This window comes from Cydia fagiglandana, chromosome Z (assembly GCF_963556715.1).
Source record: "Cydia fagiglandana chromosome Z, ilCydFagi1.1, whole genome shotgun sequence".
NCBI lineage: Eukaryota > Metazoa > Arthropoda > Insecta > Lepidoptera > Tortricidae > Cydia > Cydia fagiglandana.
In genome coordinates this window covers 34,336,619-34,355,299 of record NC_085959.1, presented here as the reverse complement: position 1 = coordinate 34,355,299, position 18,681 = coordinate 34,336,619, and the positions used below count along the sequence as shown (strand labels likewise).

Below are 18,681 nucleotides of genomic sequence, written 5' to 3'. Positions count from 1 at the left end.
ATATATAAGTACGGCTTCCATCAGTTTGGCATTGACAAACGCTATCGTGAACGTAATTTACTACCTATGCATTTCGCTCGTACTGACATATTAGTGCGATATATAGAAAGTAAATTACGTTCACGATAGCATTTATGTCAATGCCAAACTGATGGTAGGCGTAAAGTTTAGACCAGCGTTGCCAGAGTTTTAGGTCAAATTTCGGTATAACTAATGTTTTACTCATATACACTAAGCAAGCCTTGTATGTAAGTAATAGAGAATATAACAGGTAAATGCATTACTAGTAATATAAGATACAAATACACATCTATTAATTATTTTTGGTCAGGTCTAAACATAATGTTAGTACAAATAATTAATATTTAATAACAATAAAATGCCAAGAGAGGTGTTGCTAAGCCTCAGTAAAAGCAATATATGTTACTAAAGGGGTCATGTTACTGTAGCAATGGTTTAACACACTATCATTTAAGGGCTACTTGTACAATACCCCTAACCCGGGATTAACCGGTTTAAGCTGCTAACCCGGTGTCAAATTGTACTGGTAACCATGGTAACTCCAGGTTTAACCGGTTAACCCAGGGTGCAAGTGGCCTTAAGATGATAGAGCTTAAGAGAAGCGCGTAGTCTGGCAGCCGTTCTCAAATGATACATACTTAAAGCATTCAAAAAGGAAATGTCATCGCTGTCATTTTCTTTACGAAACAGTCTGCCGATTGAACGTCAAATGTATTGCTATTTCTACATGATTTGTACGTAACGTACAAATAGCCATGACAGTCCATACAAAAGTTTGCACAGTTGTGCAAGTTTTTCGGCAGAGGGGTAAGCTCTTAATGGCCACTCCAGTTACTAAAGGCCGAGCCACACCGGCTTGCGTGTGCGTGACGTGCGCGTGTGCGTGCGTTAAAATGTTGGAGCCGCACACGCACACGTCACTCAATCGGTGTGCCGTCTCTCATAAGGATCTGTATACTACAACGCCGCACGCGCACGTGCACGTCAAGCACACGCAGCCGGTGTGCACAGGCCTTAAATGTTGCTGCGGTTACATACGACCTCACGTGTTAGACGTGGTGCGGGCTGGCGACGCGTGGCGGCGTGAGCGCGAGCCGGTGCTGGCGCGCCGCGTGGTCGCCCGCCGCCGCCGCCACCGCTGCCTCCAGCTGCGCTCGGAGCGCGACCAGCTCGCGGCTCCGTTGGAACACCGGGTCCTGTTGCCAAATACAATGTCTAAAGTCTTTATTTTCTAACCCACAAACATTATTAGTAGGTACATTCTAAGTCAATCTTAAACACTACTTAACAACATTCCAAGTCAATCTTCAATACTACTTATCAATCTACATATACCCTAAAATAAATGTCCGAAATTAAAATCTAAACACATTAATAATATACCATCCTACTTACACTATCAGCCCCGTTCCGATCCCCACCCAGCCCAAAAGTGCCAAAGATGCTAGTAGTGCCATGCCTTATGGGAAACGGTCGCAGAGATAGTTCAGAGCCGGAAACCGCTACCAACTTTTAGTATGTTGTTGGGCATGGCATTGGGTCTCCAAAACTGCCGGGAGACGGCGGCGCCGGCCATCTACTTCAGCGGAATGACGTCATCAAAATGACTCCCGCTTCGTTGCGAATATTGCATACTGCACCCAAACTATGCATAGCACATACACGTGTGGGGTATTAAATGAAAGCCAATTAAATAAACTATATTTAATTTATACAAAGTGTACCAAAATATGCAACAGTTTAAGAGAAATTTACAAATAAATAAAAATTACGTAAAAAAATATTCGATTATTTGGGTTTTACAACCTAACCAAAAGTCGGACGATAAAGCAATGTACAGTCAGCAGCAGAAGTCGCTATACACTCCAGGTGCTCAAAGAGAGGTAAACGTTTAAACTGTCAAAAAGTTGTTGACTGTCATGGTAGTATTTACTTGTGAGCGCTCAACGTGTCACAAATATGTTAACAGTCGCTATTCATTAATTTCTACACTTACAACAAGTCATTGATACCTTAGCTGTCAAAAAACCAATGGTATCTAAGCGGTCAACGTGTCAAATATATCTGAACAATATGGAAAAATAGACTTTAAAGCATACAAGTATGGTCGAATATTGAATAAAAGATAGCCATGCTAATTTCAGGTAAAGCGTTTTGACAATCATCGAAAGCAGTACAGTCTTGTCATCACATACATCTATCTCACGTTTTGCCCTTCAACCATTTGACAGGAGCCTCTCGGTCAACTTACTGCAAACTATTTCGTTTAACAGAATCGTCAAGACGAATGACACATAGCAAAAGCTAACTGAAGCCGAATTTAGAGCCAATTGTCAAGGCACGTCGTGGTCTCAGTAACAGGCGTTTGCTTTTTAAAGCAGAGACCGCGGGTTCAAATCTCAGTCGTACGCACCTAGAGATTACAGCTTTTTTTTTTTTGGGTGTCATTTCTATTATTAATTTGTGTCTTCTGGTTGTATGTTAATTTCGCATTAGTTTATATAATTTTTGAAGATAATGTCACATGTAGCGTATGTACGACTTTCTATCAGGACGTTGTAGGTTTGAACCCGCAGTGGGCGTTACTTAGATTACTCCTGTGCGGAATGCCATTTGATATTTACTACTCAAAAATCACGTTTGTTGTATGGGAGCCCCACTTAAATCTTTATTTTATTCTGTTTTTAGTATTTCTTGTTACTTATAATAGCGTCAACAGAAATACATCATTTGTGAAAATTTTAACTGTCTAGTTTTTTTATTAATAAACTAATACTAATATTAATAAAATTTTAACTATTACGGTTCCTGAGATACAGCCTGGTGACAGACGGACGGATGGATGGACAGACGGACGGACATCAGAGTCTTAGTAATAGGGTCCCGTTTTACCCTTTGGGTACGGAACCCTAAAAATGCTGGTCTCTTCGAAAACTGACTAAATTAAATTAAAGGATATGAAAACAATGCATTTTATTAATTTCAGACATCATGTTTCATAGTAACATTTATTGCTTAAGACCTACACAATCGATATCTAAATAGAAATAGTCTTAGTTTTATTTTTCAAAACGTTCGGGGTTCGATTCCCGAGCTGAGTACACATTTTTTTAAATGTATGAATGCAGTTTTTCGTGTTACTAAAATCGATGACATGATTCCTAAGAAGAGATCGGTGTATATCATATAGTATCAGATTTTCCCATACTGGCCGATCTAAATGGGCCACCCTGTATAGTATATTTTACTACAATAAGTGGGCTAAATAAATATATTAACATAGGTATATAATATGATCAACGGTTTGGAAGAACAGCTGCATATGACAGTTAAAATAAAAAAAACGATCATTCTAGTAGAACCTACTTATTTATTGTATAAGTTTGACACTTAACGATAAAATACTTCTTTAAGAGAGGAGGTGTCAATTCGTAGTGCTACAGTATTTATTTTAAAGTTAAACAGATAAAATGTTGATGCTTAGTTACCATTGAAATAACAACTGCTTAGCAACTGGTGGCACCCTGGCTGCTGACGTACGTGATTGGCAGTGCGTGTAGGTATTAATGACAGCAGCTTGAATATGATTGCTTAGTTACCACTGACTTTTTAACCGTTATTGTCATTGTGATTAAATAAGGGTGTATGTGTTAAAGAAAAACTCAGAAGTTAAGGTATTTGTGACGAACTGAAAGCCTACGTGAAAATGACATCTTAGATGTCTTTATTTTTGTGACGATTGAAGTGTATATGTTTTCTTGGACACCTTGCCCGCTCAGGTATATCTGCTGCTGACTGTACTACAACATTAAAGATGACGTCTCAAGCCATAGGTACACTGATATCAATAAAATCAAAATTGGACCAAATATGTGGAAATTATGCATTAAAATGTAGATATTTGCCCATACAAATGTATAAAAGTTAAAAAAATCCAAATTGGTCATTTTCAGGATAATCCGCATAAGCTTCTAGTATGTTATTAGCAACAACTGAACTGATTTTGATAAATGAGGTGTCAATTTATTTGTCTTTGTAGCCCAGGTCACAAAAGCCACATTTTAACCGACTTTGAAAGGAGGAGATTAGGTACTTAAAGAAACAGTATTTTGCTTACTTATCAAGTAAATTATTATTTTTTTAATTATGGTTCCATTTGAAAATGTCGTTTTCATGTATTTTATGTAATGTTCATTCATTTAATAGTCGATAATTAGGACTATTCTTTGCATAATATGAGCGCATTAAGGTAGAATTGTTGGGGCGCTTTAGTTTTTTTTCCACAACTTACACAGTTTTTGTCGGAAATGTAAAATTTAATCTGTGATGTATAGTTGAATAACTTGTTTTTCAAATATTATACGCAAATTTTTTTTGACGATTTTAGTTTAGCTATAAAATTGATACATATCTACTTTTTCCATAAAAAGTGGTATTTCGTTGTTTCTAGCTCTGAAACCGTACATTTTTTTTACAAACAATGTGTAGGTGAATCATAATACATTTATTAACCTTTCATTACATGTAACTCACGTGTATGTGAGACTCGTGGTATAGCTATAATTTACATTTTGCGAAATTCGGCAGTGATTATTTATATGACGTCATTATTTGTAACTGAGGAACAACAAAGATGGTCTCCCGGCAGTTTTAGAATCCAGGTCATATTGCTAATAACATACTAGAAGCTTACGCGGATTATCCTGAAAATGACCAATTTGGATTTTTTTAACTTTAATGCATTTGTATGGGCAAATATCTACATTTTGATGCATAATTTCCACATATTTGGCCCAATTTTGACTTGATTGATATCAACGTATGGCGTCAGACGTCGTCTTTAATTTTGTAGTACATTGCTTTAACGTCCGACTTTTGGTTTGGTTGTAAAACCCAAATAATTGAATATTTTTTTACATCATTTTGATTCTTTTGCAAATGGCTCTTAAATGGCTGAATATTTTGGTACACACTGTATAAATGAAATATAGCATATTTAACTGGCTTTCATTCAATACCCCACACAATTATGTGCCATGCATAGTTCGGGTACAATGATGCAATATTCGCAACGAAACGGGAGTCATTTTGATGACGTCAATCCGCTGAAGTAGATGGCCGGCGCCGCTGTCTCCCGGGAGTTTTGGAGACCCAATGCCATGCCCAACAACATACTAAAATTTGGTAGCGGTTTCCGGCTCTGAACTATATTCCCATAAGGCATATGACTATAGCGGCATTACCGCGCTGGATGACAAGCGATATCTATTGGACTAGGTAGGAGCCTGAACGGGGATCGCACCCTCTGTCACGTAGACGCCGCCCCAAGCCTCTAACCAACTTCCTTGCCTCTTATAATTATAATTTATTCACATTTTTGATTTATTAAGGTTATTCCCATTCAAAAATAATGTACGCCGTTCAAGGGGAACAAATAATACTACCAATGCAGAGCTACTAGAAGAGCTTACGCCACTGATGCAGGGATTCCAACAATACTATATTGCATTTAAGTTTTTCGGCAGCAACAATTACATACGTACATATAAGACCTTTGAAGGAGAAATATGTATATATGAAACAATAAATTTGTTATCGAAGCATGGTATCGGAATAAATCGGTTATAAGTCAAACTCGATATGCTTATAATAACACTATGATAACTATGTAAACATACGTTATCTTTGGCTACAGTCATAAACATCAAATATTTTTATAATAATTAATAAATATTATACAAACCTGCTGTCTCATCGTAGGATTCCACCGGCAGTACAGCGCCTTCCACGGCTTGATGACCCTGAGCGACGCCACCGGCACAAGCACGACCTGAACACAATACAACACATGTGTATCAAATCTTAGCCCCCATCCGCACGGCAGCTTTTTCAACGCGCGTTAAAAAAGCGTTCGAATGACACAAATGGATAGCCAAGTATGTATTCACACGACAGCGGTGGCGCTTTTTATCAAGCGTTGTTGGATTTTCGACTTTAAGCCTTGTTCGTTAAATCGAATTTAGAGTGCGGACAGATTCAAGACCTTTTTTAACGCGCGTTAAAAAAGCTGTCGTGCGAAAGGGGCTTTACAGTTCAAAGGACTATTAAAATGATCTAAAAACATTGCACTCTAAGGGCCCATGTTTATACGCAAGCCCAGACGCCGCATGCCTCACTTCAGGACAAATGTTGTGTGTAAGGGTTGTATTCCACCTGTCTAATTCTTTTGCCCAATGTCAGTGCATCTGAATCTCTCAGTAAAGCAAAATGTGAGACGCAATACACATAGGAATAAATCAAATCCTAGCGTTTGTCCCGTACTGTGACGGGGTCCGCTTTCCTACTTTTCTCCTTCCACTTCGCTCTATCCCGGACATCGGTTTCCGCTAACCCACAGGCTTTTAGATCTTTGGCGATGACGTTACGCCACCGCTGCCTTGGTTTGCCCCTCCTGTTTGGGCCTGGTAAGGCGAATTCTGTATGATAATACTATTTTTCTCAAACATGCAATGAAATATTGATGTTATGTTCCTTATAATAGGCTGCGAAGTATGACGTTTCAGGTGCGGCTAGGACAAAAGGTATTTAATGGAATTTCATACAAATCTTGCAGGCCTAGGCCGGCAAAGTCCTCTTTTTTAATTTTCATTTCACAGATATTTGTGACACAGCATCGTGGCATTCATCCATTAAAAAAAAACTAGAGGCAGTATTGGCTTTAAGGTTCGTAATGAAACTGCCACTACGCCTATAAAAAAAAACATAAAACAATGTTTGCTATATTTTGCAGTTTTATTTGTATAAAATCAACATGAACTTAATAAATAATATATTATTAACCAAATTTTATAATTTTAAATTATAAATTTAACTACACAAATAAAAACATTTAAAATATTTCATCTAAACGTTAGCGGTAAAAAGGTCTACTCAAACACGCGTAGTTTTTTTTTTAAATTGTTATGGAGGTAAAATTGAAAAATTTTCATTCTGTTTTATTGGATTTATGGTGCGTTGTTGATTTTTTTACTTTAATATGAGTTCCGACGAAATAATGAAATTAATTGTAATCGTAGGTGTTGGGATTGGCAGCGTAAGCAGAATTGATTTTAAATAACTTGCTGCCTCTGCCGCCAAGTCAAAGACGAAGTATGTATATGGTTGCTTATGACAATTTTATTATTTGAGAAACTAAGAAAATGGCTTACAGTTTATTAGAAACAGTTTTGTGGCATATTTTAAATGAATGTAACTACAAACTCGTCAACACTGTGGAAATTATACTTATTTACTCCATGCATAAAGCAACGATGTATGTGAACATGAAAGGCTATGTAAACTTATGTGACGAAAACGACAGTCAGACGGATACAAGGCGAAAAAATCAAAGATACATGAAAATATACGGGTAGTAAAAATACACGACTCGTGTAAAACATACGCGTGATAATGATATAGGTACGTCTTGGTTATATTTTGGGATATTTGGGTGTAGTTTACTTTTAGTTTTTTCTATAAATAAAACTTGGGTTTCGTGGATTTTTTATTTTATTTATTTCATTGCATGTTTGAGAAAAGCACTATACATACCTCGGCGGGAAATGGGGTTGCCCGCGCTCAGACCTATCCTAGTCTATATGTCTTCGGCCGGCAACCCCTTTCGTCCCGGCCTCTGTAGTAATGTACTAATTTATTCTGTGGTACAGTTAACAGTGTGGGACATGGTACCTGCGGCCGCGAGTAGGGCCCGGGCGGGGACGCGGGCGCCGACACCGCCGGGCCCCAGTACAGCGGGTTCAGGTACAAGTCCTGCCGGCTGTTGATGTACGACCACAGGGACACCGTCTTGGTTTTCACCTCTGTAACAGACGAATACATTTATAAGGTATTGTTGATATTATTAGTAAAAAAAAACAATGTCAATAAATTTAAACTTTTGACATCAACCTAATGTAACAAAATCTCTGACACACTTCGCTATGAACACAACTTTACATAATATGTCACTGGACGGTAAATAATCACCAAATTGATTTTTATTTTCAAGATATATTGGGTGTCATTTGTTTCCAGTTGGGTTATTATGGATTGAGCGAGATGTACTCGTATTTTCCGTTACGTCATAGAGAATTTTCTCTACAATGGTTACGTTTTTACTTGTTGTAAACTGACCGTTTCCCTTAGGGTTGCCAGATGGTCGGGATTTGGCGGGATTCTCCCGAGTTTTGGCATGTGTTCCCGATTCCCGACAAAGTGTAAACTGTCCCGAAAAACAGCTTCACGTTATAAAACAATAATTTCAAGTTCCGAACTGCCTAATTTCTATATTACCTTTTTTGACCCATTTAGATTTTGCAGACTCGGCACGATTAATACAAATAGAGGTGGTCCAGTATGGTGATGAGCAGTCGCTCGCTGAACTCGAACCCTGTAAGGAACTGTTGCTGTAGCTGCCACACGCAGTCCACCCACTGCACGAATACTGGGGAGCGCAGTGTTTAACAAGCTATGAAAGAGACAACTAACCTTCTTTGACTCGTTCCCTCTCGGTGTTGAACAGGAACGTGCCGAATCTGCACGAGTAGAGGTGGTCCAGTATGGTGATGAGCAGTCGCTCGCTGAACTCGAACGCTGTAGGGAACTGTTGCTGTAGCTGCCACACGCAGTCCACCCACTGCACGAATACTGGGGAGCGGTCCGCGTCAGAGTGTCGTTCGTCGCCGTGTCCTATACGCTGTGGGTATGGTTCATAATTAACTTCTATGTTTGGTGACTTTTATTTTATAGAGTATGCGCATGATTTACATCGTGTGGTATCATTATTATAAATACTAGTTTCACTATACTCTCGCGTCTTAAGAGCATTTAGTAACTGGAGACGTCATCGCTGACTTTTTCTGTACGAAACAGTCTGCCGATTTTTGCGGGGGCGGGGACGTCAAATGTATTGCTATTTCTACATGATTTGTACGACTGTACGTAACATACAAATAGCCAGGACCCGGGTATGTCCTTAAACTACGTCCAAAACCACCGGTGGACGGGCAGCAGCGTCCCTCAAATTCGGTGTACTCGACTGCGATCGCTAACCCGCCTGCCAAGCGTGGCGATTATGGCATTCACCCCCCATCCGGCACGTATGGAGGTCCAAGGGGGAGGCCTATGTTCAGCAGTGGACGTCTTATGGCTGAGATGATGATACAAATAGCCATGTCTGTCCGTACAAAAGTTTGCACAATTGTGCAAGTTTTTCAGCAGAGGGGTAAACTCTTTAAAGCGACTCCAGTTATTAAATACTAGTCTCGCGTCTAATGACACTTAATGACAGTTAATTCAAATCACTTTTCTGTGTTTTTATTACTTGTTACATTTTAGTTGTTAGTAAAAGTATATAATTACCAATTGAAACTTGTGTCCAAAGGAGAGCCACTCCTTCTCTATGAGGACCTCGAAGCCTCTCAGTGTGCGGTAGTACGGGTCTAGCATGAGCATAGCGAGGGCCGTGAGCTGCGCGGTGCGGTCCCAGCCGTCCGAGCAGTGGACCAACACTGATGTCTTGTGGTTCTCAACCTATAAACATATGTTGATGATGAAATCATTTAAATAAATACAAAAGCGGTATAATAGGGTATATGTCTACTAGTCCAATCAGTTTCTTTTTTCGAACTGTCAAAACGATTTTGCTACTATAACATTTATATGAAACACTAGCATGTGACGTCACAATCTAATTACCTACTCTTTATGGTTTTATACGGGATTTAAAATATAACTGCTGTATACGATGTTCTATTAATTTTCAAGTGCTTTATTTCATGCATAGTGTAAAATAATTTATTTCAAATACCGTCAAATACCCTATATTACCTATATATGCTGATTTAAAACAGAAATACGACGGCAACAGAAACTGTCACTAACGATCTTATTTTTAAATATTAATTTATAATGACTAGTATTAAGCTTAGAGGATATGTATAACCAAACGGAGACGAAACTTCTATAATTTTCGGTACAAGGTAATCTGCCGTTTTTTGCGGGGGAGGGGCACATCAAAATGTATAATACGTAACGTCAAAATAGCCATGTCAGATAAACGTCAGCCCATACATGTGGTTGACATGTGGTTGACCATCGGCCGCCTATTTTCGACAGAGGGGAACGCCTGTTAATGACCACTCCGTTTGGTTACATTCTCTAAGGTATTAAGTATACCTTATCAACAATCCGCACAGCACCGGCCAATATGCATTTGATGTGTTTCAGCCAACAACTAGCCTCTATACCGCTAAACCATCTGAAATGAAATTTACAGATTAGGGCTGATTTAGATGGCGCGCGATCTCGCATGCGATTTTAATTACATTGCGGACTGTTGGTGACGTCCAATTCAACAGACCGATCAAAACCCGCAATGGTATTAGACTCGCATGCGGGTTCACGCATCGTGTAAATCAGCCCTTACTCCATGTTTGCTCGCAACTCAAGAATGCGCCAGGGATTAATTTTTTGATCTAAAAACAAAGTGGTTAGGCTCTAAGGCCGCTTGAAAATTAATAAGTCTTTCTCACTAACTTGACACAATTGATCCCAATAAGGACTAGTTCTATAGTTATGATGAATTTGCCATGCGAACCCCGTGTCTCATTTAGAATGCAGCTAGAAAATTACTATTGAGGAATATGGTGACAATGGTTACCTCGTCTGGTCAATCTGTGGGAAGCATAATTCCTTTAGTTTCCTTAGGCTTTCCCTCATCACGTGAATGTTGTGTATGTCCAGAAACACCAGCTCCGCGTTCTGATACGCATCCTCGGACTCGTACCTGTATACGAAAAATATATTTTAATACAATAACAAACAAATAATATGATTATTGTAACGTGCAGTTTACAGCACAACCTTGAGTATGAAAAGAGACTGGTTTGACGTTTAACTTAAACTGTTGTAATTTTATTACAATTTTTGTGACATGTTACAACAATTATCACTTACAATCTTATTTTTAAATATTTATTTATGACTATATACTTTCAGCTCAATCCCTAGAAATATTCCACCCCACCCTTGCCTTGGCTTTGATGGCGTTGGCGCTCGTCCGCGTGTCCATGGTGATCATCTTGTGTGCTCGTGTGCGTTCCATGATAAGCTATCCAATTCTTATCAACCGATCTGGATGTATGGTACCATTCTAAACGTTCCTTTGTAATGGCACTTACCCGCCTCCCTTGGCCTTGTTGGCGATTGCGTTGGCGCTCGGCCGGGTGTCCATGATGAACAGCTTGTGTGCTTGAGCGTTCGCGTCCATGATTGTCTTGCTGGATGCACCTCTCGTGATCCCAGTTTCAATCAATGACCGATCTGATTGTATGATCCCTCCCAAAACCTTCCTTTATAATCGCACTTACCCGCCTCCCTTGGCCTTGTTGGCGATTGCGTTGGCGCTCGGCCGGGTGTCCATGATGAACAGCTTGTGTGCTTGAGCGTTCGCGTCCATGATTGTCTTGCTGGATGCACCTCTCGTGATCCCAGTTTCAATCAATGACCGATCTGATTGTATGATCCCTCCCAAAACCTTCCTTTATAATCGCACTTACCCGCCTCCCTTGGCCTCGTTGGCGATTGCGTTGGCGCTCGGCCGGGCGTCCATGATGAACAGCTTGCGTGCTTGAGCGTTCGCGTCCATGATTGTCTTGCTGGATGTACCTCTCGTCATCGCAGTTGCTAACAACGACCGATCTGATTGTATGATCCCTCCCAAAACCTTCCTTTGTAATGGCACTTACCCGCCTCCCTTGGCCTTGTTGGCGATTGCGTTGGCGCTTGGCCGGGCGTCCATGATGAACAACTTGTGTGCTTGAGCGTTCGCGTCCATGATCGTCTGGATGTAACGCTCGTCGTCGCGGCTGCGTTTACCGCTGACCTGTAAAGAGGTTATAACCTTGTAAGACCCACCAAATAAAGTTTCCTGATTTTTAATTTGAACCTTATGCAATAAGTAAATTGAAACGAATTTCGTTTGTTTTAAACAGCAAGGAAAGGAAAGTAATGCTACTTTATTTGGTTCATGAAAGGTTCAAATTAGATTGCACTTTTAGTCTCAGCTTGATGCACAGAGATGATGTGTTCAGGATCAAGATTTGACAGAGATATATGACCCGCACCTAAGAAAGTAATTGTTTTTTCGTTAATTGACGTATTTCAGTACGATTCCCACCGAATAGGCGGAGTCGGAGCGCATTTCACACTTGTACCGCCCGCAAGCCGGTCGGCTCCTCGCGGACGCGGACGGCTCCGGACGGTATCCAGCCGCTCGGGTCAGCGGGAATCGTACGGTCAGCGAAGAAAGTGGTATACCACTTTTCGACTCTATCAATCAGATGATAGAGTCGAAAAGTGGTAGACAACTTCCTTGGCTGACTGTACATTAACGCGAAATCTCGTGGTTGAATGAGGGTTTACGCGATCGAGATTTTCACTAGATGGCAGCACCATGACGGAAGTTCTTTTTGACGGCTGCTGTCAAACTCCACCAATAAAAAAAACATGGTTAAATATGATTGGTTTGGTGGATTATGATAGCTACCTCTCGCCAGGGTGCTGTCATCTAGTGAAAAACTCGATCGCGGAGACCCTCATTTCCCTACAAAATGTATTATTTAATTTGTTTTTGCGGATTTCTTTTTGTGAACACTTAAACACTTCGTACTTGTCGTTTACAAAGTTTGCTATCGACCAATTGACCGTAGTCCTGTAGAAAGCGACCAACTTTTTATTTTTGTCAAAGTGAGTAACACCCTGACTCAGTAGCTTGATAAAAAAAATTTGTTGGTCGTTTTCGAACTACGGTCAATATTCGAACAGTAGTAGGTATGTCTACAACGCTCACCCCAACCAGCGGCTGGCTGCACCTCGTGATGGTGGCCTGGGAGCTCGGGTGTATCCAGGCGAGCACCGGTATCCGGCCGCGGGACCGGAACGCCGCGACGGAGCGCAGCTGCTCGTCGTTGGCCGCCGCCGGCACTGCCCATACCGCCGGATAGCTGTCGCACACTTCGTACTTGTCGTTTATGCGCGTTATTCGCCACATGTCGTTGTTGACGCCCTGGAAAAGATAGGTTCAGAGTTTGTGATATAAAAACCGGTCGAGTGCGAGTCGGACTCGCCCACGACGGGTTCCGTGTCATTACCCAAAAAACAGCAAAAAATCACGTTTGTTGTATGGGAGCCACACTAAAATATTTATTATAATTATTGTTTAGTATTTGTTATTATAGCGGCAACAAAAATACATCATCTGTGAAAATTGCAACTGTCCAGCTATCACGGGCGTCACGGTTGATGATATACAGCCTGGTGACAGACAGACCGACGGACGGACAGACAGACAGACGAACAGCGGAGTCTTAGTAATAGGGTCCCGTTTGTACCCTTTGGGTACGGACCCTAAAAAGTAATGTTGATTGGGACTCGAAAAACGGTTGTACAGAATCCGCAAAAGAAACTAGGTGTACGTTATTACAATAATATGTTCAGTTCTTACAAACAGGTAGATTGCATTTGAAACTCTGATTCTTTCTCCACCCGCTTCTTCTTGGGACTCTTTTTACTCAGAAATTAAAATCAAAACGAAGTTTTTAAGAACGCTCTTTCGGGTGAACCTCAGTAGGTCATGATATAGAGGTGGCAGTTGTGTCCCGCTAAACCGGGGTCAAGACCTTAGTGGTAAATTGTACTGGTAACTCTAGGTTTAACCGGTTTACCCCGGATTCGTAGAATGGTGCAAGTGGCCCTTAGAGCCCTGTGTTCGAACCTCGCTCGAGCCCGTGAAATTGATTCTTTCTAATCTTGTATACTCACCAGGGTCTCTATTGTTTCCCAAATAGTTTTAAGTCATAATGTATTGTTTGTCCGAATGTTCGTTAGTCATAATTGATTTTTCTCAGAAACGCGTCACTTTTCAGGATAGCCATAAAACAAACCTAACCTAACCTATCTACAGAATAACCCTACGAAAATCCTGAAAAGTTAACGGTTACGGTTTCAGTTTTATGACTAACGATAATATGACAAACAATACATTATGACTTAAAACTTTATGGGAAACAAAGGGACCCCATACGCACCATCCTCCTCAGCTCGGCGATGGGCTCGTACACGTGCCAGCCGTCCTCGGAGAAGCTCTCCGTGTAGCTGAACGCGAACAGCGGCTGCCGGTGCGACAGCGGGAACGCCAGTTGCTGCAACTTCTCGAAGATGCCGCGCCGCGAGTGGTTCTCTTGCTTATGCGCGAAACGGAGGTTCCGCATGTCCTGAGAGATTGTGTCAAGTTTATTTAATGAAATGAAAATCTTTATTTTAGGCAACTAGTGGCTCATACGTAAATACCTTAAGACTAGCATACATACAGTAGGTAGGACCTCTTTAATCCGAACCGAACCCCGAAAATTTACCCCCTGTTCGGACTAGTGGAGCGTTCGGATTATAGTTTACATAGAATTTATTGCTGTATTATAAAATAAAATTATAAAAATAAACACTACAAATCACATTATGGTTGCGATGCATTACGCAACCCCGCAGTGTCGGGGAGCCGACCGCGGAACCACCGAAACTTAACACCCTTCGGCCTAAACCTCTCCTTGGTGAAGGTCGCTAAATATTTAGTCGGAACGCTTACTTTTCTTCATTTAGTTTGATTTAGTGCAGATGTTAAAATGCCCTTATTAATAAAACAATGTAGGTAAAAAGAAAACAAGTTTGTATGTTTCAAATGTCATATGAATCATTAAAACCAAAATATTACTTCGCTAATCCGCAAAAAGATAACGTGCTAGTCAATCAGTGCTAACCCGTTATACTTAATTGCGAATTTTTTACATGCAATTTATGCTTAATATCATATATATACTGAAATAAAGATTTACTTACTTTACTTACTTAATGAACGCTAATAAATATAACAAACCACCACCAAAAGAATAATACTCGACACGTCTTTCGGTGTGTGTGTGTGTGTGTGTGTGTGTGTGTGTGTGTGTGTGTGTGTGTGTGTGTGTGAGTGCGCGCGCGTGTGTTGTGTTTGTGTTGTGAATCAATATGAGAGGGAGAGGTAACTAACTTCCAAATCATGAAATTACTCAAATAATCGATCAAATGAACCAATGAACAGAACGGAAGTTAGTGGTGATCATTTTCTCGGGTACCTAAATAGTATTTTCCTTAAAAACTTTTAATTAATTCCCATATTATTCCCACTCTCGGTGCCGGACGCCCCGTTTCCAGAACGATATGAACACACACACACACACGTGTTCTTGACAGTGAATGTGTTTAAAGTTCAGTTATGGTCATTATTTTATCATGCCTGAACACATTTATGGAGATTTTTTCCTTATGCATTTGTCCTGCATATTTCCTTAGGCAAGGAAATATTAATTTAATTATTATTCCATATTATGAACCGCTCATCTACAACCGTTGACTAGGAATTCGTAAATCTTATTTAATCTTAACATTTTTTTTACTAACCAAAAGAGCAGTTTCTGTTTCTATGGCGTCTTTCTGTTCATAGTCGATATATTGATTGTCTCCATCTAAGTTACCTAAGTGGTACTGTTTACTGAGACCTTATCCATACCCTAGGTACATTGTACAATCTTCGTCAAATAAGCTGTAGCAGTCAAAGTGGCCAAATATTACTTCACACCACCGTAAAATATACCACTTTAACAGCTATAGTATATTTAATGCTGATTGTATAGTTCGATTTTTTTAGCATTAGAAATTAGGTAAACAATCTTGACGTGTCTTTTAATTGAAAAACACATTTTAAAAATAAGTTACGGCAAATATGTAACAAATATGAATCTAATACGATCATTTATATTCGTCTTCTTTCATAAGTAGTACTTACTGATTTTTATAAAGCGTTTTTCAATTAAAAGACATGTCAAGATCGCTTACCTGCTTTGAAGTTCTTTCTAATGCTAAAAAAAAAATTAACTATAATATCAAATAAAATCAGAATCTAAAATAACATTACCTTGCAAAATACTTCAATTCCATAAGAATTTTCGCCTTTAGAAGAAGCTCCACCCACTTTTTCAATTCGGGATACCTATAAATTTAAATTATTTTAATGTGTTGCACACAACAAACATCCTTCAGTCATCTCTACTTATTATTATATTATAAATGGGAAAGAAACCGTCTGCAGGAAAGTAAAGGCCTTAAAGTATAAGTGCATTGTCCATACTATGACAAACAATAAACATAAAATTTAATCGTCAAAAACAATATTTACGTTCGCCCAGCCTGCTACACTTATCTGGTATTAAAAGAAATGTATACCTCAATGTACACTTGACTTGTTTTTCTACCATATATATGAATAAATTTTAATACACTTTGCACAGACAGTTTTTACTAATATAACTGTAGGTGAACCCTGTGTCACTTAATTCTCACATGCAATTCTTTCCATACTAAGTATGTAGTTATGAAATTGATTTAAACATAAGTAAATCAGATCTATCAGGGTTTCGTAATTTTCCTTTATATCTGATGTGTGCTTGTTATGAAATGTAACTGACTTGTTTATAACAACAAATCAGTTTATTACAGACAACATAATGGTCCTGAGTCCTGATATTGTTAATTTTGAACCTAATCTACATGTTAGTTTACTAAAACTAAATATAAATAACAAATGCCATATTTTAAATAAATAGTTAACAATATATTATCTTCAATAATGCAGTAAATTGCAAGGCGCTTTTTGACTTTAATGTATAGTATATAGTTTATTTATTTATTTAAACTATTTCTGATGTTTGCATAATGTCACTTAAAACAGTATGCAGAGAAAGTTCAATAGAAATATTAGAACTATGGCGATTAAAAAACTTATTGGATTGCCTCATCTTTTAACAAAACTTCTTAAAAAAATCGCATGGCTTTAAACAATTCGTGTTGGCACTGTATTTAGTTCCAAGATCCTCTATACACAAATCATGCATTAAATATATTAAAGAGAAGCACAATATTTCTGTCTCATATGTTTGACATATAGATTTGCAGGCAACAAAACAATCATAATTTTGGACCAATGTCAAGCAAGATCTTATTATGATAATAAGATGTGAAAGCTTCTTCAAGTTTTACAAGCCTTATGGTCGGTTGCACCAAAAGTTTATTGTATGGGAAGTTTCATAGAACTCTGCTGCATAACGTTGATCAGTCTGTTAAGTGTTGGTGCACCTGGCCCTTATACTGCCCTCCTAAGCCGAATAGCGCTATCTCAAAAACAAATGATTTTGAAAATGTAATTCTCAGTAATATGAACTAAAGTATAAGTTAGCAATGAATTTTCTTTTGAGATAACGCTCTTTGGCTTAGCATAGTTTACATGAAATGTAATAAAACATTAAAACTTTGACTGTGAATGAAGTATTTGAGAGAGAAAAGAAGTATTACTTTGCTGATGCTACTACCATTGCCCACACTGTTAACTGTACATTGGTGGACCTTATGCCTTTTGTAATAAAGTCCACCGATGTACAGTTAGAAGTATTGTTGTTAGTACCAACACTATGTTTCGTAAATTTTTATCATACACTTATTTCTTTTATATAACAGCATCTTTTAATAACTTTTACGTTGCCCTAGGCCCGAAAATCTCACTTCCTGGCCAAGGCAAGCCACAAAACTAGACAAACCACAGGCAGTAATTCGTAAAGCCCCAGATTGCATATTTATCAACCATACACCTGCAATCTGGAGCATTTACGAATTCACCAAGCTTCCTATATTGTATATTTGTATATAAAATCATAAGTTATTGTATAAAAAATGTTACTTACAACACCCAACGGGACATTCAATGTGCTGTGAATAGCTGCAGCATCCATAGGTCTGAAGTGTAGTTGATAGTTTGTCACTTTTAGGACTCCTCTAGAAGGCCCATTGTATGGACACAAGTACGCCACATCCCGAGCCACTCCCATCACCTTCTCTCCTTCCAGTAACTGAATGTCACCCAGTACATGAGGCTGTAAAAACAAAGGCTGTTAGGAAAATTTAAACTTTTATATGGTGCTTGCAATGAATTTAGTAATAGTAATAATTATAGTATTATAGTGTTTTATACACGCCTGGAACAATTTGCTGTGCTGTTTCTGACTGTGAATTCGATTTACAAACAAACAAACATGCATCGTTTTAGCTTTGCTCATGTTAGTATCAGATATATTTCCAACACAACGTAAAGCACCCACAACAGCTGGCAGTAAACTAATCACTAAGCCGGGCTAAAGCCAGAGGAAGCGAACTGTTATAATATACATTGAATAAGAATAAATTAATCCTTTTAGGAAACTTACGGAGTCCTGTCCGTGTTTAGAATTCAATGAACTTGATTTTGAATCCGAATCTAAGGAATCAGAACTAGCGTTTTTGGACAACGAAAAGTCCGAATTGATTAGTTCTGTACTATTATGTTTATCCATTGTTAATATTTGACACGATAAGTGGATAAGTAAGTAGGAGTAAAGCGAATATCCTAATTACAACATTAACAAGACTACAAACTAGTTACAGTGAAAATCACTTTATGTAAGCAAAACGCGCCCATGTTGATGACAAAATCTATTTAGGCAC

At 39.0% G+C, this 18,681-nt stretch overlaps 1 protein-coding gene across 1 annotated transcript; it reads right to left on the bottom strand.

The window, feature by feature from the left end:
* Nucleotides 1–1,056: 1,056 nt before the first annotated feature.
* LOC134678261 (myotubularin-related protein 2) lies at nt 1,057–18,676 on the bottom strand. Its single transcript, XM_063536743.1, has 13 exons — nt 18,405–18,676; nt 17,886–18,074; nt 16,067–16,141; nt 14,148–14,333; nt 12,911–13,126; nt 11,808–11,944; nt 10,721–10,846; nt 10,237–10,318; nt 9,421–9,591; nt 8,548–8,755; nt 7,750–7,880; nt 5,765–5,851; nt 1,057–1,217 (listed from the first exon to the last, which is right to left on the bottom strand). Exons 1-13 carry the CDS (start codon nt 18,528–18,530, stop codon nt 1,071–1,073), a joined length of 1,881 nt encoding a protein of 626 aa, XP_063392813.1. The 5' UTR covers nt 18,531–18,676; the 3' UTR covers nt 1,057–1,070.
* Nucleotides 18,677–18,681: the final 5 nt, after the last annotated feature.